This window comes from Drosophila mauritiana, chromosome 3L (genome assembly GCF_004382145.1).
Source record: "Drosophila mauritiana strain mau12 chromosome 3L, ASM438214v1, whole genome shotgun sequence".
NCBI classification, from domain to species: Eukaryota; Metazoa; Arthropoda; class Insecta; order Diptera; family Drosophilidae; genus Drosophila; species Drosophila mauritiana.
Window position 1 is genome coordinate 25,934,885 of NC_046669.1, and position 23,570 is coordinate 25,958,454.

Genomic DNA, 23,570 nt, shown 5'->3' on the forward strand with positions numbered 1-23,570 from the left:
AATGACATCGATTGCTCCAGGTGTGCAGAACGTTGGGTCTGCCAAAGGAAGCTCGCAGATTTGCCTCCACGTAGAGGATGAGGTGTCAATAACTTGGGCAGGAAGTGATGACGTCAGCGAGTTGAGAATGAACGAGACCAATTCGACAGTTTGGCCCGAATGTCGAGAGCGCAGCTTGATATGTGCGCGTCCTCGGGTAACGCCCGCGCTGTTGGCGGCGAGACCGAGAATAGAAATCCGTGCGTGCGTTCGACGCACGCCTATTCGCTGAACAAATGATTCCGATGCCAAGGTTATTGTAGATCCAGTGTCCAGGAGCAGCCTGCAGGTTGTAGTGTTTCCCCAGGCGTCGATGACGTCAGCAAGGATGGTTGGCAACAGAGTCTGAGAACCAGCCGCCGGAATATTCTCCAGAGTATGATGCGTAAAGTTGTTTTCCGCGGGAGTCTCGCTTCCCAAGCGACGACCTTCTCGAGCTAGCGGTTGATTGTGGCCAATTGTAGATCCCGCATGTGAGACTGCGATCGCGGCTGTCAACACTTGCGGTGTCAATGTTGTTGCCATTTTGAATTGGCTGCGACGAGCCATGAACCAAAGTATGATGCTTGCGGCGGCAGATCCGACAAGTATGCCTCGATGTACAGTTGCCCATCATATGAGCCGGGCTGAGGCAATTGAAACAGAGCTTTCTTTATTTGAGGAAGTCTCGGCGAGATGCAATGTCGAGTGCGATGAATTGAGGACACTTAAACAGATGGTGATTCTGCTGGCACGATGTGCACTTCGGCTCTTCCCGTCTTGGATGCGTGTCTGCGTGGTGCGTGGTAGCTGCGCGTCGTGCTTGGGTTGATCGAGTTAATTCAAAAGCCTCCAACGTATCGCAGCGTGATGTGAGAAATTTCAAGAATCGGTTGATGGTCACACCTTTTTCCTCGGATTCTGCGCACTGAGCCCAGGCTTGGCGGGTATCGCTATCTAATTTTGAAAGTAAAATGAAAATTAGCCAGGGATCCCTCTCTTCGCAATTAAGAGCTCGTAGACCACGAATAACTTCGTCTGCACCATCGGCAATTTTCCGCACTGTGCCGATATTTGAATTTATAGCACTCGGAAGGCTCATGAAACTGTTTAAGAACGATCGAATAATTAGCGATTGTTTGTTATATCGCTGTTCCAGCCGATCCCATGCTTCCCGATAGTTGTCATTAGTAACTGGAATATGTTTAACTAATGCAAGCGCGTCTCCGGCAAGGTACGATTTTAAATAATGAAATCGTTGGCAATCCGTCAGGCTCGAATTGGAAGCAATCGATCCAATAAACATGTCCGAAAAATGTTTCCAGTCCTCATAATTTCCAGAAAAAGTCGGAAGTTTAATTCGCTCGAACTGAAAATCGACATGACTTCTCTGGGATGTGTCTGCGGCTTGAACTGTGGCATCAATACTGTTTGAGGTGACATCCCGTCTCAACTCCTCCAAAGTATTGTTGAGAATAGCGTGTGTGGCATTATGTTTGTCCTCATATGCGTCAAAATCCTCGTCAGGGTTCTCCCAATCGGCTTCCGATTTAAATGCATACAGCTCTTCCGAGAGCCGTACGAACCGCAAATAATTTTCCTGTAGTTGCGCCAGGCGGACAACTATTGTTTGCACTGAATGAATGTCATCAACAAATTTTAAGGCATTATTATGCGCACGAGTAATTTGGCTTTTGCAGAAGCCCCGTTGTTGAATCACACTCCGCATGGTGGTCGAAAGAAGGGAACGATTCTATACGATGTAGGAATCTATAGATTATCGTTTGCCAAAAGGCCAATAATCAAAATCAAATGCCCGAAAGAAACGCAGTTCCGGTAATCCGGCTCGAAGGACCAATTTTTATGTTCATAAATAAACCCGCCAGTGTTACTGTTTAGTGTGATTTATTGGTTATTTCAGACACTTAATATTAATTAATTCGACACCGATGCGTACGTTTTCTCGACGATCAAAAATGTGACTAACTTAAGCTTTGGCTGTACTCACGCCATACGATTAAACTAGCATAAGACGTAAACAAGTTACAGTTAGAAGAGAGTTAGAAGTTTGGAAAAGTAGCAGTGCGATGCTTACATTGATTCCGCTGATAAGCTCCGCTGAAGCTGCAGACAAATGTAAACAAAGATAAAGGGTGACTTGTTCGCGTATACAGGCTGTCTCGTTCCCAAACAGTACCGTTATTTTTTCGCAAATCAATCAGCTGTGAGCATTTTTTTTTAAAACATGATTCGAACTTTGATAAAAAAAAAGCATTTTGGATAATAAGAACAACCACGGAAATGAGTTTGTTTCAAAAAAAAACGATGGTGCGTCTAACCTAAGACCAGCAGTGTATCAGGTGTACAAGTATGAAATGTCGTTTTTTTTTAAATCAAAAAACACGTTAAATTTTGTGGAAAAAGAAAAAATCATTTATTCAAAGTATTTGCCGTCGCTAGCTACACATTTTTCCCATCTCTCCGGCAATTTGTGGATTCCACGCCAGTAGAACTCATCCCAGTGTCCCATCGAAGCGAATAGGTGGTAATCGGATGGGGCCAGGTCTGGTGAGTAAGCCGCATGCGGAAGCACTTCCCAATTGAGTGTTTCCAACGTGTCGCGAACCGCTCTTGCCGTATGTGATGGAGCGTTGTCATGGAGAAAAATGACCCTGTGTTGTCTTTTTTGATATTCCGGTCGTTTTCTCTGAAGCGCACGGTTCAAATTGATCAATTGTTGTTGGTAGCGTGCCGTATTCACCGTTTCGCCGGGTTTCAAGAGCTCATAGTAAATGACACCGCTCTGATCCCACCAAACACAGAGCATCGTCTTCTTGCCAAAGCGATTCGGTCGAGCAGTCGATGTGGCCGGTTGTCCAGGATCAACGTTTGACTTTTTACGTTTAGGATTAACAAAAAAGATCCATTTTTCATCGCCAGTAACGATACGATGCAAAAACGACTTCCTTTTGTATCGTGAAAGCAAAATTTCGCATGTGTTTTTGCGCCTCTCCATCTGCCTCTCGTTCAACTCATGTGGCACCCATCTACCGACCTTCTGAATCTTTCCCATCTCTCGCAAGCGATTGGAAACTGCTTGTTGACTTACTTCCAACTGCTCTGCGAGTTGTTTTTGCGTTTGAGCATCGTCTTCATCCAATAATGCTTGCAGTTCGGCGTCTTCGTACCTTTTTGGCGGTTTTCCGTGCTCTTTGTCGTCGACGTCAAAATCACCACTTTTGAAGCGTTGAAACCACCGTTCACACGTTTTCACAGTTGGTACTTGTTCGCCAAAGGCTTCAACAAGCATTCGGTGCGATTCCGCAGCTGTTTTCTTCAAATGAAAACAGAAAATTAATACTGTCCGCGTTTGCTCTTTATTCGGCACGAAACTCGACATGTTGACTGCACTGAGAGTAAACAATTATGACGCTCAATTCGCGCTAAACTATGGTGGTTCGACAGTCAAGGTTGACACTTCACAAGGTCAAAGTTTTATGACAATCGATAAATATTTACGTTTGCGAGACATCTATATGTTCGAACCGACATTCCCTACTTGTACACCTGGTATAAGCGCATATAGTAATTGCGATAAGAGGTGAAAAATAATCTCGAAGGTCATATAAATATAGGACCCCATTACAATTGTAATGGCCTCCCCGTGGTGTTCCCTGGGTACGGATTATTACATATATTTAATATATGTGTCGCATCATTATTAGTCTTGTTTTTATTTTCTATGTTCCATCTCTAATAAACATGTCATCTCTAATAAATAGAATTCGTATTGAGCTGTTCTTGTCTTCGTTCCTTTTTGATCGCTGTTCGCTGTGTTCCGTTATGCGAGTTTAACGGATTTTGCTCTGTTCTACATAGCCTCGGTTCGACGATGCGTTTGAGTGAGACAGGTGCTTGTCCTGTGGTGAGTTCGGACCGGCATGTATCAAGCGAGATGGAGCGATGTTGAAATGTACACGGGCACTTATGTTTGAAAACTCTGAGAAAGCAGACGCGTGAATATGTCGCAACCGAGGAAGTGTACGACTCGCGGGCGGAGCGCGGCAACAGAGGACCCTGAAACAGTTAACTTCCCGACATGAGAAGTGGGATCGCCTCAGCCCCAAGCCATCACTGATGATCGCCTGTCCACAATTTTAGAAATGCAGCATCGTAATCTATTGGAAAAATTGGCCACAAGATAGCTGACTGCCGCTCCATGAGAAACAACTTAAAGAATCAACAAGGATCTAGTTCGAGTATTGGGCGCTTATCTGACTCTAAACCTGGGTCAATTACTTGCTATAGATGTGGAAACCAGGGGCATATAGCGTCAGCTTGCCCTGCAAGACAATCGTTGTCAAACCAAACTAAAGCCGACGAGAAGCGTGTCAACGTGTGTCACGTAGTCGAGCCAATTGGGACATTGATATCATCTGGTGAGTCGTATCCATTTTATTTCGACTCTGGAGCCGAATGCTCACTTGTAAGAGAATCTGTGTCCACCCAACTCTCGGGCACACGAATTAACAACATTGTAGTTTTAAAGGGTATCGGAAATAATACTGTTACCAGTACATTACAAGTTTTGTCAAACGTAACAATAAGTGGTTACTGTCTCGAAGTGCTTTTTCACGTAATTCTTAATGATTGCATTAATTATAATATTATAATTGGACGCGAAATTTTAAGTCAGGGATTTAGTGCTACTATAACAATAGATAAAATAGGGTTATTTAAAACAAGGTCTGTGCAAACCCTATCTGCTTTGAGTAGTAGTTTTAGTCTTGAAAATGTTAATACCGAATTGTGTGGCGAGGATAGGAAAATCTTGGTAAATCTTTTGAATGAATTCTGTGACTCATTTATAGACGGTTTTCCCAAAAATCGTGTTACAACTGGAGAATTAGAAGTACGCTTAATTGATCCAATAAAAACTGTACACAGACGACCGTACCGACTTAGTATAGAGGAAAAACAAAATATTTAAATGGAAACTTGAACACGAACAAATTCGTCAAAAAGTCACTAAATTGCTTACAGATGAGCCCGTCCTTGTTATCTTCGATCCTCGGCATCCCATTGAACTGCATACAGATGCCAGTATGGATGGCTACGGAGAAATTCTACTCCACAAAATAGATAATAAACGTCGTGTAGTTGAGTATTACAGCAAACAAACATCCTTGACGGAATCTCGATATCATTCGTACGAGCTTGAAACTTTAGCTGTGTATAACTCCATGAGACACTTTCGTCACTATTTACATGGGCGACGATTTGTTGTTTTTACAGACTTTAATTCCCCAAAAGCTACTCGCAACAAGACTGAACTAACGCCGAGAGTACACCGTTGGTGGGCATATATGCAGTCCTTCGACTTTGACATAGAATATAGACCTGGTGCCAAAATGGCACATGTTGATTTCTTGTCACGCAATCCACTGCCAACTGCTCGGGTTATTACTGGTGAGGAAGAAAAACATGTTCTATTGGCCAAAATAACGGACAACTGGTTACTTGCAGAACAACAAAAGGATTCAGAGATTTCCACGATTGTTGTTAAAATACAGAACAATGAATTGGGTGAGAGCTTGGCAAAAAGGTATGGGAAAAGACTTTAGACAAAATGTACGAATTTTACTGGTTTGAGAACATGGCCAAATATGTTCGTAAGTTCGTTGATAATTGCATTACGTGTAAGTTAACTAAGCCTCCGTCAGGAAAATTGCCAATCGAACTCCACCCCATACCAAAAGTAGAAATTCCATGGCACACGATCCATATAGATATTACGGGAAAATTAAGCGGCAAGAGGGATCAAAAGGAATATATTATCGTTCTGATTGACGCGTTTACAAAGTTTGTTTGTTTGCACCACACGGTAAACATTAATAGTGAGAGAACCTTTACTAATACTCTGAATTGCGTTTAATGTTGTCTTTCTAGATTAGGCTTGTTTAATTTCAAAACTTATATTACACACGAGGACGTGTGCTGGTCAGGAAGGCCGTGTCGCATCATTATTAGTCTTGTTTTTATTTTCTATGTTCCATCTCTAATAAACATGTCATCTCTAATAAATAGAATTCGTATCGAGCTGTTCTTGTCTTCGTTTCTTTTTGATCGCTGTTCGCTGTGTTCCGTTATGCGAGTTTAACGGATTTTGCTCTGTTCTACATAGCCTCGGTTCGACGATGCGTTAGAGTGAGACAGGTGCTTGTCCTGTGGTGAGTTCGGACCGGCATGTATCAAGCGAGATGGAGCGATGTTGAAATGTACACGGGCACTTATGTTTGAAAACTCTGAGAAAGCAGACGCGTGAATATGTCGCAGCCGAGGAAGTGTACGGCTCGCGGGCGGAGCGCGGCAACAGAGGACCCTGAAACAGTTAACTTCCCGACATATGTATGTAACAATAGTTATCGATAGGCGATGGTCGATAATCATCGCAAAGGGTAGCGTCGTGAGCGCAAGTTGTCATAAAAAATGGAACAAGCATGGAGAGAGTGAAAGTAGAGAAAAGCCGGGTTGAAAGTCGTTGTTAAAAAGATCTAAAAGCGAAAAGTTTTCGTGTCCGGAGTAAAAGTTGCGTAGTTGTCGTACGTCCGGAGATCAAGTGTTGGCACGAGTCTTCTTTTTATTTAATACCGAATATAAATTAAATAATAAGCTAACTGTCATAATATAACAATTTTTCTAAGATAAACAATTGTATTAAACAATAAATATCCTACATTTGGGGTCTCAACCGATAAAACAATAAAAAGTTGACCCATTTGTAAAGTTCAGAAAATTGTGAAATTGTAAATCGAAAAGTGCCGATGTACATGCAAAGTTGACGCACAGGAAGAAGAAGAGCGACGAAAGCATGCACGAATACATGCTAACAATGAAAAAAATTGCATCGCTTGGACAAGTAGATGTTGAGTCTATTATCGCTTATATAGTTGACGCTGGATATTAAAAGCGAGTTAAAATTTGCATTGTACGGCAGCAAATCATACAGCGAACTGTTGGAAAAATATGAGTTGTACGAGAGCAAGTGTGTTATCGGAAAACCGCAAATGCAATACAGTGGTGGCAGAAAAAATATAACCGATGGAAAAATTATTTGTTGCTACAACTGCGGCTCTAATGAACACATGAGAAAAGACTGCAAGGCAGAAACAAAATGTTTTACCATAAGTGTGCAGGCAACGGTCATATATCTTCAAATTGTCCACAAGCTGTAAAAAGTGTTCAAGTCATAAAAGATAATAAGCACATGAAAGTAGTTTTGCTGAACGGTACAGAGGTCGCCTGCCTTGTGGACACAGGATCCGGTGTGTCAATCGTATGTCAGTCTTTGTACAATAAACTTCAAAGAACGAGAACGACGTAATACTTGGCTTTGACTTTGCTTCGCAGTTCTGCGTGACTTTGAATGACGGAGAGTTCACCTTTACAAAGGCGTCAGCGCAGCCGGAATGCGCTGAATCAAAAGAGCTAAGTATATACAATATTGTTGAGACTGGTAGTAACATAGATGCTTCTCCACAGTATAAGCCGGTGATCGAGTCAATGATAGCAGAGTACAAGCCAGCCGAAAACAACGCTGAATGCCCATTTCGTCATCAAACAAGCCGTCACTCAGCTGTGGAATCCGAGTCGATCAGAAAAGAAGTTGACGTCTGGTTGCAGGATGGCATTGTGCGCAAATCTTCATCGAACTTTGCCAGTCGAGTCGTCGTAGTGAAAAAGCTGCAAGCGCAAGTCAAGGACGCGCTGCGAGACGTCGAGCAAGCAAAGGCCGCCAAGGAGGAACTACAGGCGTTGAGCAAGGAGGCCGAGCGCAAGGTCAAGGCCCTGGAGGCAGAAGTATTACAGCTGTCTGAAGATCTGGCCAGCTCAAAGAGGGCGCGACGTGCTGCTGAAACGGAGCGTTACGCTTTAACTCTACGCGCCGCCGAACTCACTGATCGTATCAGCAGCGTGGAAAAGGAACTGTTCCCGCTGCAGTGCAGCAACAAGGAACTGACATCGAAGATCGAGGAGATTAATGTGGAGAACACCTCGCTCGCACCGAGGCAATCAAGTGGCGGCAGCGTGCTAATGCGCTGGTGGAGAAGAGCAATCGCAACCCAGAGGAGTTCAAGCGTCTGAAGCTGAGCGCGAGCACCTGGCCAAGTTGCTGACCGCCGAGAGAGCTGAATTAAGCAAGGAGGTAAAAACACATATTCAGCAGGCGCAAAAGTATAAAGACGGCGTTGTTAAAAAGATCTAAAAGCGAAAAGTTGTCGTGTCCGGAGTAAGACAAAGTTGCGTAGTCGTCGTACGTCCGGAGATCAAGAGTTGGCACGAGTCTTCTTTTTATTTAATACCGAATATAATTAATATATTAAGCAAACTGTCATAATATAACAATATTGCTAAGATAAACAATTGTATTAAACAATAAATATCCTACATGTATATACATATGTATGTATGTAATTAATTATTAAAATAAATATAAATATGTAAAGGGTAGCTTCTTCGAGCGGCAATTAACAAACGAATATTAAAAAACTTTAAAATAATAATAGTCACAACATGAATTTTTAATTATTATTTTATTTCAACATATTGCTACAAATATGTAAATTCGTTTCTTCGATCAGAATTGATTTCGTCCCGAAAATGGTCTTCTAGCACACATATACACGTTCTCGTCTATTGTTTTTACTCACACAAGCAAGCAAATTCTATTTTTATATTTCTTACGCTCTCAGCGTAAGCGAGCGGACAGAGGGCAATTTGGCCGTCACCAAAAAGTGGCTGCATGCAAAACCAATGTATAGACGTTACGCATCTTGTTATTCTAGGGTCTTTGGCCTCGAGCCACCTCTAGAGCCAGCCCGAAAAAATCGTCTGAAAAAAATCATATGGCGTAACGCATGTTATTTTAGTGTCTTTAACTAGACTAAACTTTCGTCACTAATGGAAACATAAGGCCTGTTTACACACGGAGTGCTTTCAGCGTTTCAGACGAAATTCCCTTTTAAAAGACGTTTTTAGTAACTTTAAAGAAAATACTTTGGATTCATTTAAATTTTCAATTATTAATTTTTAATTCCACTATGTAATATATATTTTTTTATTTACATTAAACATATTTTTTACACGCCCAGGTATAGTAAATATACCAAGGTAAAAGATATAAATATAAATAGCATTATAGTTAAAAAAAGCTAGTTCTAAGTGGTAACAATGTAAGCATTTAAAATTATCATTGGCATATAACATTGTATTCCAAACACAAACTTTAATATTGTGGCGTCAGACACCACTTATTTAAGTTCGGATGTGTTGTTCGCTGCTTTCTGATAAAATTTATTTGTACTGGGAATAATAATAAAGAAATGTCGGTTTTTGTTTTATATTGTTGACAGAGTGTGTACTAATATAATTATAGTTCGTTAAAAACTTACATATGAATACTTAGAACTTAAAACAGTTATGGTATCTTTGTTCGGCATACATAAGGAAATAAAAAACATACCTCTATCAAACCAATTCGATATGTAGAATGCTCTCCAAATGGGTCTTCCGTTATACAAAAAACTCAGTTTTATATCTACAATTATTAAATAGAACTTTAACAACTCTAATCTCACAAATTGACTTTGGATTGAAAAGATATCCAACACTCCAACTATGCTTGAGACTAAGGTTAAAATAGAGATTCACATTGAAGCATTAGAACATTTGCATATGGTCTTATGGTAAGACAAATTTGTTGAAATTATAAAGAATCGTGCAGTTAAGAAATCTCGATTGTATAACCTAACATATTTTTAGGCTCTTTTTACACTAGATCGAATCCCTTATAGAGAACTCGATAGCAGAGACACGTTGTATCCTTATTCAGGACTTACACGAGTAAGGGGTGTTTACACAAGAGTTGCATTCTACGTCCTGCGCAAAACGCATATCTTTCACATAGATGTTTAGCATACGGCTCAGCTGATGGTAAAGAGTTTTCAAAGTGTATCTTGACGCTATTCAATCTCCACAATTATATTTAAAAAATTAAAATAATTTTTTTTAAGTCAGAGATTTATAATAAGTGGGTGGCAATGCATCTCTCAAGAATAATTTGTTGACACCTTCTATGTGTAAATCTATGTACATTTATGAATTTTAAAATAAAGTATATGTTTTGCAAGTCCGAGGATCTATCTTTAGGGAAGCAATGTTACACTTTCAGAGTCTTGTGAGATGTTGCTTCCATCAACCTAGTATATGTTATCAATATTCTTATACTCCCGCCGAAGCTTGTGAGAACCGACAGATCCAGGCACAGATCCAAAAAACCAAATATATTTCAAGCCACCATTATCATCAGCTCACGACGCTACTGAAACCAAACAATTATTACTATTTTATTTTATAAATTGTATGCCAAAAGAGTTTTAGCTATTTGGCTAAAGGCATTAAGTCTTTTATACTTTATTTTATCTTTAAATGTATTTTGTGAAGTCATCTAAAGCTATAGTACTGTTTCCCGATTATCAGATACCCGTTACTCAGCTGGTGGGAATGCGAACGCGAAATGTCCTCCTTTTTCTGGGATATAGGTAGATATTGGGGAATAAAATGAGAAGAATTTTAAAACAGTGTAAAAGTGTGTGCGTGTTTCTTTGGTATTCCGATAAAAATAAAAAATAAAAAAAATACCAACTATTAAACGAAGAAAACTCTAAACATTTTTCAAAAGTGTGGTCGTGGCAATTTTTGGCGGTTTTTGGGCGTTAGTGTGGTCGTGGCAGCACAAAGATGCGCTCTCTTGAACCGGTATGCCTTATCTCAACGTTCTAGCTTTTATAGTTCCTGGGAGCGAAACGTTTATACGGACAGACGGACATGGCTATATCGATTCGGCTATTGATCCAGATTAAGAATTATATGGTCGGAAACGCTTCTTTCTGCCTGTTATATACTTGTCAACGTATTTAGTATACCCTTTACTCCACGAGTAACGATTATAAAAATGGAATAAATAAATTGCGCAAGCCAATTGTTGTCTTTAGCCTTGTGCGTCTCGAATATTTTTTTTAATGCAATCCAAAAAATAATTCACACATATTGTTCACTAGGTATTTTTATAATAAAGGAATCACATGTTACCGTTTGTATTGTGTTGTTCCAAGATATTGTTTTTTTATGTTTGAATATAACATCCTCCACTTTCCATTCTTGTCATTTTCCTTTAGTAAATTAGTAGTATAAATAACCAGCAATATTTCGTCAGGACTTATTGTTGGCAAGGAACTTAACACAGCTATATTTCAGATAACTGAAAACGATTGTTTGGTATCTCGATTTTTCTTTAACCCTATTTTGTGTTCTCTTTTATTTATTTAAAAGGATTCAATTTGTTGCAATTCGAATCGATGATGAGGGGGCTTTTGGCTTGGACCCTATGCTTAGCACTGTTTGGGACCTGCTCCACAACTCGATTCTCGCTGATTAACCGTCTTATAGAACAGCGCCAAGTATCGGCCGCTTGCTCAACTATTTATATTCTCATATTTATATTAATAGAATATTAATATATTAATATAACTTATAAAATAGATTAAACGTAACTGTTAAAATAACGAAATAATAATAAGTTAAGAAAAAGTCTAAAAGACAGCTTATGCTTAAACTATTATTATTAGAACCAACATTACTAAATGAATAGTATTATACAAGTATTACAATTCTTTAAAAATACTTCAACTTTTAGTACTATTATTATTATATACTTTGAGTACGTATATGAATACAAATATAAATGTAAGCCTATAAAACGGCTTATATATTATATAAATACACTTGGGGAATAGTCAGGGCGATATTAAGTTATTATTATTATTAAGTGGGTTTCTATGTGTACTGCGACACAGTAGGATCTATTGTACTACCCCTTCATGACTTAAAGATCTCTCTGAAGTCCAATGCACTGTATAAGAGCCAGAATTTTATTGGGGTTCAGGGCTGCAATTGTTTCCCGTGGGACTACATACATGCCCAGGAGTCTGTTCCTCCTGATGGAAAGCGCCATGCAGTCACATATAATATGTGCAGAGCTCTCCTCCTCCATGCAACAGAAGCGACAGAGTTCACTGTCTGCAATGCCAATCTTATGCAAATGACTGCGAAGTCGGCAGTGCCCCGTAAGAAGGCCAGTTAAAATGCGCACGGTGTTATTCCCGTGTGTCAATAAGGTCTTGAATCTTTTGTGGTTATATTCACGAAGGAGAATCTTGGACTGCCTAAGTCCTGGTAGGTGTTCTAGGGCTGTCTTCACTTCATTTACTAGCTTAGATGTTATCTTAGCTTTGCTGAGCGCCTTTATGGCTGCTTGACAGTATTGCTATCAGACAGTATAGCAATGTCCTTGCCACGATAGTTCCTTTGCAGATTAAACTCCGCACAGCGTCCAATTGCACAGACTTCAGCTTGAAAAATGCTGGTGTATCTGCCCATTGATTCGTGGTATTTTAACCTGGGGCCTACAACCCCCAGCCCACTTCCCTCGTCGGTGAGGGATCCGTCTGTATACCACTTTATTGTTTGTGGTTTCATAGGGTGTACTTTCCCCAGGGATGTCCAACTGTTTTTATTACTGAGATGAGTGCTGAAGTTCTGAGCGAACCTCAGCTGGCATCTCATCCCTTGGTTGCATCAGTAAAGGGATATCCCTTTTTAGGCTATTAGCATCCTTTCTTGTAAGGTTGCAGTCATTTCCTGCTCCCTCAATTCTTATTAGGGTGGCTTTCCGTTTCATTTCAATGACGATATGAAGCGGCGTTACCTCCATTAGTACTTCTAGGGCTGCAGTGGGACAGGTGCGCATTGCTCCTGTCATGCATATGCAGGCCATTCTTTGGAACTTATGAAGTTTCACCTTAGTGGTGCTAAGGCGTGCTCTATTACCCCAGGCTATTACTCCATAGGTTAGTATGGGTCTGACTACCATGAGGTACAGCCATCTTATTATGCGTGGTGAGGTTCCCCACGATTTTCCAGCAATTTTCCTACACGTGAAAAGTGCTCTGGTGCACTTATCAATTGTGTTATCGACATGAGTTTTGAAGCTAAGTTTGGAGTCGAAGGTTATCCCAAGATACTTAACTTCTTTGCTGGCCTCTATGCGACATTCTGACAGGGTTATTGCCCTCATTCTCTGTAGCTTGTACCTATTTGTGAAAGGAACAATAACAGTTTTGCTAGGATTTAGGCTCAGGCCTACTTCCTTGCACCATTCGCTGGTCATGTTGAGGCCCAGTTGAATGGTATCGCAGAGTGTTTCCTCATATTTACCTCTGGCTATAATGACAATATCGTCAGCATAGCCCTGCAAATTATACTTCTGCTTGTCAGTCTGTCTAGCAACTCGTCTACCAGCAAGCTCCACAAGAGTGGCGAGAGGACACCCCCTTGGGGGCATCCCCTTGTGGTAGATACTGTGGACGACTGTCCTCCTATAGTGGCCATGGCTCGCCTAGATGCCAGTAGTGATTTGATCCATCTACTGGTTGTTGCATGTAGCCCTTTTCTTGCCAGGGATGCGTTGACAGCCTCATGGCAAGTATTGTCGAATGCACCCTGTATGTCTAAGAAGGCACATAACGCCACCTCCTTATGAGTAAGTAAATCCTTAATAAGGCTTTTCAGGTGATATAGGGCAGTATCAGTTGATCTGCCCGCCCTGTAAGCTTGCTGCGTCCGTTGGAGCGGATGCTCTACAAGCAGAGTGCTTCTAATGCTGACGTCCACTAGCTTTTCCAACGTTTTTAGCAAAAACGATGTCAAGCTGATGGGTCTGAACGACTTCGGATCAGTGATGTCTTTCTTTCCAGCTTTTGGAATGAAGACCACTTTTGCTATACTCCAGGCAGTAGGAATGTGTCCTAAGGCTAGACTGCTGATCAGTATTTTCCTGATCGGCACTGCGAGCTGATTTAGCGCTCGTTGTAGCAGGATTGGCTGAATGCCATCTGGACCAGGAGATTTGTAGGGCTGGAATGTACCAATTGCTCATCTTAATCTCTCCGTTGTTACTAATGATTTTGCTTTGGACCAATCAGTAGAACCCGGTCTACTTTGTGCCGTTACCGGGGTATTCCCATCCGTTTGAAGCATGCTTCCCGGCTTCCCGCCTTCACATGTGTTTACTTTTACCTCACAGAAGGTTCTATAGTTCCTTTGTTTGGCTTTCATGATCTCATGGTTACACATGGTCAGTTTATTCTGGTAGGCATCCCAGTTCCCTTCTCTTTTTGCTTTGTTAAAGAGACGCCTGGTCGCTTTCCGTAACTTCTCCAATTGGTAGTTCCACCATGGAGCATCTTTTTCCCTCTTGGCTCGGCCAAGGGAGCAGTAGATAAAGCAGAAGCAGAAAATAAATTCTAAGAGTGATTCACCTCATTGATTCACGTCGCTTGCCCCATATCACGTGATGTCCATTTGCATCACATCCGATGATGATGGGTGAGTGTGTCCTCTTGCAGTATTCTGCCAGTGCAGTGATTTCGGGCGGTGGGTACGCCTCGTCACCGGCAAAGTATACCGATGCCAACTCAGTCTTCTTGGCTGCTCCCAAATCTTCTACCACGATCGGTACATAGTCCCGCGTGAGAAATTCTGTAAGTATATAATAATTAATACTTCTACATGCCAGGATACAGACTCTAGGGCTAGAGGCCCGTTGATCACAAATGACCTTGGCGTTCTTCACGTACAGTTCTTTTATTCCCTGGTTATACCAGGGTTCCTGTACCAGGGCTAGCCCAAGATGTTGTTTGGTGAACATCCTTGCCAGCACAGCCGAGGCCGCCTTGGCGCTATGGATGTTCACCTGAGCTATCCCTGTACTTCCGACCATTAGATGATCAGCTCCATCGTCGGCGTTGCTGATCTGGAGATACCCAGATCACCATCCACCGGTATCGCTTCTTCCTTACTCAGCACGTCTAGTTCCATGCCTAGCTCTTGAGAGGATAACGGGGTCTGATCCCCCATCTCGATGATGGTCGCATCAAGATCCTCATCATCCGTCAGATCCTCGCTGGATTCGGAGAGCTTATTGGGCTTCTCTTTCTCCGCGGAGACTGGTGGATTTCGAGGAGTCTCAACCTGTCTTGTGCCGGATTTGATCGCTTTGGCCTTCTTTAGACCACAAACTGAGATGTCTCCAAACCTGAAGCTAGGCTTGTGGTCACTAGAGATAATCTTGGCGCATGAGTTGTCATCAATGCCAAGGCTGAGGAGCGAGCCACCACCCTCATTCTTCCTTGATATGAGACGCCAGTTCTCAGTGTACAAGTCATTCTGTTTCTTGATCAATTCCATGGTCCACTTTGTTCTGCCTGGGGCAGAAGATGGTGATGTTGTGTGACTATGGCAGGTCGTCGCCCATCCTTACCTCCAGGGAGACACCGCTCCACTTACTGAGGCTGGCGACTGCTGATTGCAGCCACTCAGCAGTGGTTGCGTCGCGGCAGTCCACTATCAGGTGGCCCACCCTGAAGTGGATTCCTCCAAACTTGATTGGAGAATCTCAACCGGAGAGGACTATTTCCTCCAGTAGTGCGTCCTCGAGCTGTGAGAGGTTCTCACTGCTGAGGATGACTTTGGGGTACCCCTCTGGTACGACCGCAACCTTAATGGCCCCAGTTACGGTCGCATATGATGGCTTGCGTACCTCAGTTGCCTTTGCAGCCCTTGAGGTACTTGGACCATCTAAGGGAGCAGTCAGTGGCCTGCTCTTCTCCACCTTCTGCCTCTTAGGCGTTTCCGTCGGAGGCGTCAGGGTGGTGTTTGCCCGCTTCGAAGCAGAGTTGGGCTTTTGCTCTAGCGGCTGCGGTGTCTTGGCCAGAGACAAAGCTTCTGCGGGTTACTTGCCCTGCTGAAGGTAACGAAGATACCTTTTCGTTCTGGCCCTGCTCAGCCCCTTACGGTTAGGGTCATCCCGGGCCCAGGCTGACCAAGTTGCGGTAATGGGTTTTTAGCCCGTCCCGCTTGGCCGGCTTGGACCACATTCGAGTGACTCGGTGTGGCTGCCCGATACTTCCCTCCCGCAACTGGGCATGCTTGTGCTGTTGGCGCACTCCGTTTAGGAGCATTTTTTGGTGTTACCACCGAAGTAGGCCGCTCTCCGTCAAGGAGACGGTCCTCGTAATGTCTTGCAACATTTCCCGCAGCCAAGGCCTGCGGTATTTTAAAATTATTTGGTCTATTGCTCATAGTACCCACGAGTTGCAGAGAAATAAAAGGTCCGCCCGGGCAGAGATCTGCTGTACCCGGGTAAGGCTAACTAGAACGGGCGGACGCCACTTGCCCGGACTCTCCGTTATCGACTGGGCTAGTTTTTACACGGGCCCCCAGCCTGGCAGACTTTCGGCACGGGTCGAATGACACCTTAGTCCGGCCCGGAGGTGTGGAAATTTTTGAGAGTTACCAGCTCAAGCCCAACTACGATTAGCCAGCACTCTTAGCAGAGACATGACCTAACTAAGAGCCTGTTTCCAGACGCCCTCGCGTGGAGTGTGTCACAATTTCGGCGCGTACCACCGTTGGTGCCGCGTTAATTCCCTTGTAATAACTACTGGCGTAGCGGCCAGTAGGCCTGAAAAAGAAAAAGCCTGCTTCAAATTAGATTCTTAGCAATGAGCGCAGTGACGATTCCAAACGTCCATCAAGACGTCAATCGAAGCAGCAACAGCATTGACGAGCACGTTGTAATTTAAAATTTTTTTTACGTTAAATAATGCAACTTTTTACGCAACACAACACAACACAACAAAACTTATTTTAAAAATATATCGAATTATTTAGATACAAACCTCTTATTCTATGGTCCTTGATTTATGACATCCTATTCGCTGATTGTACATTCGCATAGCTGCTGAGCGACACGGTGTCGATTCGGAATTCTTGAGTGACCCAGTAAATTGGCAATTAATTAGATCAGCTGCATCAGATAAGACAGCTGATAGCATTGCCAACCCTTCGCGGTGGACGAGCTGGTAAGTCTGGCGTTGCCAGATCAGCGGTGCGATCATCATTCGGCCGCGCGCTCGTTGGGCGCGAAATTCGAATTCAAATTCAAGTTTGAATTAATTAATGAAATAAAATTTTGGAATCCAAATAAATAACTGCATCTAGTTGTAATTCCCACGGAGCGCTTGTGACCAACAGGCCGTAGTCCCCCCTATTATATCAGATGGACAGAACAGGGGGGGCAGTGCCCCCGACCCCAACGACCCGTTCAGGAGGAGCGGTAGGCTATCGAGGTCCCCCATAAGAGGAGTCGGAACCCCAATCCAGGGAGCGGGTGGTGAGCAAGCAGGCCCCCCGCTGCCGAAAACTAGAAAACTAGTAATGCGGTCCCCACGAGGGCTGACTCCAAACCGGAAAGTTATGCGTCTGTCGCCAAGGACGCTTACAAGGACGAAGAATGGGCTAAGGTGAAGCCCAAGCGCCTGCGCAAAAAACCTGAGGCGCTAATCCTGAAGAAAACAGGTGAGGCTACGTACGCGGATATGCTTCGGAAGTTGAAATCAGAACCGAGTCTGAGCGAATTCGGCAAGTACGTACGTAAAATAAGGAGAACGCAACAGGGAGAACTACTTCTGGAATTAGAAGGTAAAGCCTCTGAGGTCATCCCCAACTTTAAAAATGAGCTAGAAGCGACGCTCAAAGAGATGGCTTCGGTACGCACGGGCGCGCATAGGACTGCGCTAATCTGCAGCGGACTAGACGAGGCTACGACGGCTGAGGATCTTCATGATTCCCTGGTCTCCCAATTTCAGGGCATCCGCCTAGAACCAGAGGATGTAAGAGGCCTCCGCAGGATGCGTGACGGGACCCAGATAGCCTCTGTGCTGATGTGCGCGAATGATGCCATTGCGGTTATCAACCGGGGCTTTGTAACCGTGGGATGGTCATGTTGCCGCATAACCCAAGACATTCGCCCAATAAGATGCTTCAGATGCCTCGAATTCGGCCACCGGGCTCCCAATTGCAAGTCAGTCGATCGCTCTGACTGCTGCCTATGGTGCGGCGAGCATGGGCATAAGGGTAAGGGCTGCGTAGCCCCACCAAGATGCCTGATCTGCAGCAGTGACGTGGACAAGAACCATGCGACGGGTGGTTTTGCATGCCCCACCTACAAAGCTAACACCAAAGGAGCTAATAGCCTTCAAAATGATGCCAGAAGAAATTAACATCATTCAGCTCAACGTCAACCATTGCGCAGCTGCACAGAACCTCCTGACTCAAACAGCGAAGGAGAGCAATGCGGACGTAATGCTTCTGAGTGAACCATTCCTTCCTGGTGTGGGCAACTCAGGAGTGCTACTAGATGAGACAGGCAAGGCGGCCATTAAATGTACACCCAGTCTACTGGTAGAGGAGTGGGAAACCGTACCAATGCGCGGCATAGCATACGCGAAAATTAGAGGTATCAACTTCTACAGCTGCTATGCTCCACCTAGCGGCAGTCCCGAACAATTCGAGGACATGCTCAAAAAGCTGGTCAACCATGCAAGTGGACGCAGACCAACAGTCATCGGAGGTGACCTCAATGCCTGGGCTACAAAATGGGGCAGTCGAATCTCTAACACAAGGGGTCGAGCAGTGATCGATGCCATGAACCTGCTAGATCTCGTATTGCTAAACGACGGACTCAAACCGACGTTTAATAATGACAGAGGTACGTCTTTCATTGATGTCACCTTTGTTAGCAGATTTCTAGTGGCTAGCTCGAACTGGTTGGTTCATGAGGACATAACGCTGAGCGAACACAACTTGATCACGTTCGGTGCCCGAACAATGAGGCCGATACCCAAACAGCGAAGATGGGCGCTAGGACCGGCATGGGACATTAGAAAACTGGATGAAGACATGCTTGCATACCAGATCGAGAGCATGGAGTCAATAAATGGGCACGCGGATACCATGGTGACAGCGCTCATGGATACACTCAGTGCAACGTGTGATGCGGTGATGCCGAGGAAAGTGAACACGAAACAAAAGCCCCCTGTCTCCTGTTGGAGTGACTCATTGCTCCAGCTTCGGACGGAATGCCTCAAGGCGAGGAGACAAGCGCAGCGATCTAGAGGGCAACCACACCACGCCCAGCGCATTGAGTTATATAAAGCGAAGCGAACTGAGCTTAAGAACGGCATATCAGCAGCAAAAGCGAATGCATTTAAGGACCTGATTGCTAGCGTAGACGACGACCCCTGGGGTCTCGCCTACAAAATCGTAAGGAAAAAACTCAATTCCCCTGGTGCAGGATCTCCGCAGGACCCAGCCGCCCTGGCTAACATCGTGTCGGAACTATTTCCAAGCCAACACACGTTATGGCAACCCGCTGTTGACCCCCCCGCCTCTGACTTCCCTTGCATCACGACATGCGAAGTCGTCGAAGCAGCAAAGAGGATCAGATCTAACAAAGCTCCGGGCATTGATGGTATCCCGGGCGTGAATCGTCAAAGCAGCCGCCACCTCAAGACCTGAGGTCTTCAGGGATACATTCCAACAATGTCTGCTTGACGGAGTCTTCCCCAAGCGCTGGAAAAAGATGAAGCTGGTCCTTCTGCCGAAAGGCAAGGGGCCCGCAAATGCACCTCACAGTTACCGACCGTTGTGTCTGTTGGATATTGTTGGCAAGCTCTTTGGGCGCATACTCTACGCGCGCATTGAGCTAATCACTGAAAGTCCCACAGGCCTTCAGAGCCAACAGTATGGCTTCCGGAAGGGGAAAGGTACGCTCGACGCTCTCAAAGCCGTAACAGACGCTGCCAGGAAAGCACTCGACGGTAACCGTTGGTTAGGCGGCAGTAAGGAGTACTGTGCCATCATCATGCTAGACGTCAAGAACGCATTCAATACAGCGAGATGGCCCAATATCCTTGGCGCAATGCGCAACTTGGGCATTCCCGACTATATACGAGGTGTAATTGGCAACTACTTCAGGGACCGTGTGTTATGGTAAGAAACAGAAGCTGGTCCAAGAAGCCACCAAGTCTCCGCAGGTGTTCCCCAAGGGTCGGTACTAGGACCGATCTTGTGGAACATTATGTATGATGGAATACTGAGCATTAGCAAGCCCAGAGGTGTGGAGCTGCACTGTTTCGCCGACGACGTTGCGGTAACACCGGTCGCCAAGACAATACCGGAGCTCCAGGACAAAAGTAACGAGGCAATCAGGGCGGCCATAGAATGGCTCGAGAAAGTCGAACTTAGAATAGCTACGCATAAGACCGAAGTAGTCCTGTTGAGCAGCAGAAAGTCCGTTGAATGCATGCGTCGTTGAAGTCGAAATCGCCTCAGCAGAAACGCTGAAATACCTTGGGGTTCTAATAGACCGAAGGCTCTCGTTCAAGGCTCACGCAATGTATGCCAGCAAAAAAGCGGCAATGACAGCAGCAGCCTTGGCGAGAATAATGCCCAACGTGGGAGGACCCAGATTGCCGGCTAGGAGACTATTAGTGGCGGTTTCAAAGGCAACGCTGCTTTACGCTGCTCCTATCTGGAGCTGCGTTACCACCAAAAAAACGTATCTAGATAGTGCCCGCGCAGTATCACGGACAATGGCTCTCAGGCTAATCAGAGGCTTTAGAACCATATCGGACGACGCAGCGCACGCTCTGTCAGGCATTACACCCATTGACCTGGACATAACGGGCAAATACCTAGCGAGTGAGGGGCATACCCAGTTAGAGATCAGTGAGTGGATCCGAGGAGTATGGCAGACCAAATGGCAAGAGTCGCAACGGGGACGCTGGACGTACTAACTTATCCCGGAACTAACGGAGTGGGCTGATTGCGAGCACAAAACGGTGGACTACCACATGACCCAGTTCCTCACGGACCATGGCTGATTCCGAGGGTACCTATTTAGGTTCCGCCACGTGGATACAGCCCAGTGCCTCTACTGCACAGACGCAGTGGAAACCGCAGAGCACATCCTTCTGCACTGCACCAGGTCCGTCGAGGAGAGGGCGCAACTCGTGGCGCTCGCTGGGTCACCTCTCAGCCCGAGAGGCCTGGTTGCCGCTATGATGGCGGACAAAACCGTTTGGGCCGTGGCTCACGTTATCATCGTCACCATGATGAGTTGGTCGTAAAAGGCGCTGCAGTGCATCGCAAAAGAAGATGGAGTGCGACTTGGCACCACATCCTGCTCACCGATGAAATACTTTGACTGGCAGTCCCGGTGAGCTTGACAAGGACAGGAGAGAGAGAGCGGAGGTTTTTGTTTAGTACGTAGACATAATCCCTCAGCTGAGGGATATGAATCGTGCATGCCATCCAAGGACGTTCGATGGTATCTTTTGAAGATTTCATTTTCCTGCCGTATATAATAAAAAAAAAAAAAAAAAACTCATTCGCATAGCTCCTAAAATTACTTCGTAGGTAATCTAGCGCATTGGCTTCCAGAGTGAACTTGTAATTGAAACTAAAACATTATAACTTTCACAATAGCATATTCTGTTATGTATATCTATTAGCAATTGTTATAAATTTCATGTTGTAGTTAATAACCGCTAATTAATATTAAATATTTATTGATTTTGATTGTCGATTATCAAAACAACATAAGAACTTATTTTGAAAATATTACGAATTATTTAGATACGAACCTCTTATTCTTTGGTCCTTGATTTACGACATCCTTTGTTCTGATTTTACATCCGCGCAGCTCCTAAAACTACATCGCAGGTCATCTAGCTTATTGGCTTCCAGAGGGTACATGAAATTAAAATAAAACCATTACAAGTTTAGTTTTATTTGTAAACTCAATGGGCATAAGTTTTAATTAGCATTAACGATGACGTGGACAAGAATAGAACTGACTTAATATCAAACGGACCACGTCATCAATATATGAATATCATCTCTGGTAGGTATATTTCCGACGAATTGGAATTTAAAATTAAATTCGATACTGCCAATATTTTTATGAAGTAAATTTTGTGTACACCTTAGCATATTTAGTCATGTATATCCATTAGCAATTGTTTTAAATTTCATGTTGCTAGATAATTACCCTAATTAATATTAAATATTTTTTGATTTTGATTGACGATTATCAAAACAACATAAAAACTTATTTTAAAAATATATCGAATAAGAGACAAACCTCTTATTCTGTGGCCCTTGATTTATGACATCCTTTTCGCTGATTGTACATTCGCATAGCTCCTAAAATTACGTCGTAGGTTATCGGTCATCTAGCGTATTGGCTTCCAGAGGGAACTTATAATGGAAACTAGACCATTATAACTTTCTCAATAGCACATTGTTATTGTTATTTATATCTATTAGCAATTGTTATAAATTTTATGTTGTAATTAATAACCGCTAATTAATTAAATATTTTTTGATTTTGATTGTCGATTATCAAAACAACACAAGTACTTACTTATTTTAAAAATATAACGAATTATTTAGATACGAACCTCTTATTCTTTGGTCCTTGATTTACGACATCCTTTGTGCTAATTTTACATCCGCGCAGCTCCTGAAACTATATCGCAGGTCATCTAGCTTATTGGTTCCCAGATGGTACATGTAATTAAAACAAAACCATTACAATTTTAGTTTTATTTGTAAACACAATGGGCATAAGTTTTAATTAGCATTAACGATGACGTGGCCAAGAATAGAACTGACTTAATATCAAATGGACCACGTCGTCAATATATGAATACCGTCTCTGGGACGTAGATTTCCTACGAATTGGAATTTTATATTTAATTCGATATTGTCAATATTTTTATGAAGTAAATTTTGTGTTCACCTTAGCATATTTTGTTATGTATATCTATTAGCAATTGTTTTAAATTTCATGTTGCTAGTTAATTACCGCTAATTAATATTAAATATTTTTTGATTTTGATTGTCTATTATCAAAAAAACAATTACTTACCTCTTTTAAAAATATAACGAATTATTTAGATACGAACCTTTTATTCTTTGGTCCTTGATTTACGACATCCTTTGTGCTAATTTTACATCCGCGCAGCTCCTGAAACTACATCCCTGTTCATCTAGCTTATTGGCTCCCAGAGGTTACATGAAATTGAAACAAAACCATTACAAGTTTTGTTTTATTTGTAAACACAATGGGCATAAGTTTTAATTAGCATTAACGATGATGTGGCCAAGAATGGAACTGACTTAATATCAAAAGGACCACTACATCAATATATGAATACCATCTCTAGTAGGTACATTTCCTACGAATTGGACTTTTATATTAAATTCGATATTGTTAATATTTTTATGAAGTAAATTTTGTGTACACCTTAGCATATTTATTCATGGATATCTATTAGTAACTGTTTTAAATTTCATGTTGCTTGTTAATTACCGCTAATTAATATTAAATTTTTTTTGATTTTGATTGTCGATTATCAAAACAACATAAGAACTTATTTTAAAAATATTTCGAATTATTTAGATACAAACCACTTATTCTATGGTCCTTGATTTATGACATAGTTTTCGCTGATTGTACATTC

At 43.0% G+C, this 23,570-nt stretch overlaps 2 protein-coding genes across 3 annotated transcripts in view; one reads left to right on the plus strand and one right to left on the minus strand.

Moving 5' to 3' along the window:
* Window positions 1-10,024, minus strand: part of LOC117141917 (unconventional myosin-VIIa) — a 606,161-nt gene extending 596,137 nt beyond the window's left edge. Inside the window, exon 1 of the mRNA XM_033305646.1 lies at window positions 9,542-10,024. The gene's annotated coding sequence lies outside the window, so the exon portion shown is untranslated. The remainder of the gene's footprint in view (window positions 1-9,541) is intronic.
* Window positions 6,113-8,547, plus strand: LOC117141921 (myosin heavy chain, embryonic smooth muscle isoform-like). Of its 2 annotated transcripts, none has more exons than XM_033305650.1 (2): window positions 6,113-7,354; window positions 7,429-8,547. In XM_033305650.1, exons 1-2 carry the CDS (start codon window positions 7,193-7,195, stop codon window positions 8,161-8,163), a joined length of 897 nt encoding a protein of 298 aa, XP_033161541.1. In that variant the 5' UTR covers window positions 6,113-7,192; the 3' UTR covers window positions 8,164-8,547. The 2 variants fall into 2 exon arrangements, with proteins under 2 accessions (XP_033161541.1, XP_033161542.1); XM_033305651.1 differs by having other exon boundaries at window positions 6,377-7,358; window positions 7,429-8,542.
* Window positions 10,025-23,570: the final 13,546 nt, after the last annotated feature.

Bases quoted from the DNA above. Each gene is read 5' to 3' on its own strand.
- LOC117141921 (XM_033305650.1), top strand. From the start codon at position 7,193: ATGTTTTACCATAAGTGTGCAGGCAACGGTCATATATCTTCAAATTGT. The intron at 7,355-7,428 runs GTATGTCAGTCT...TTTGCTTCGCAG, and splicing joins CAGGATCCGGTGTGTCAATC to TTCTGCGTGACTTTGAATGA.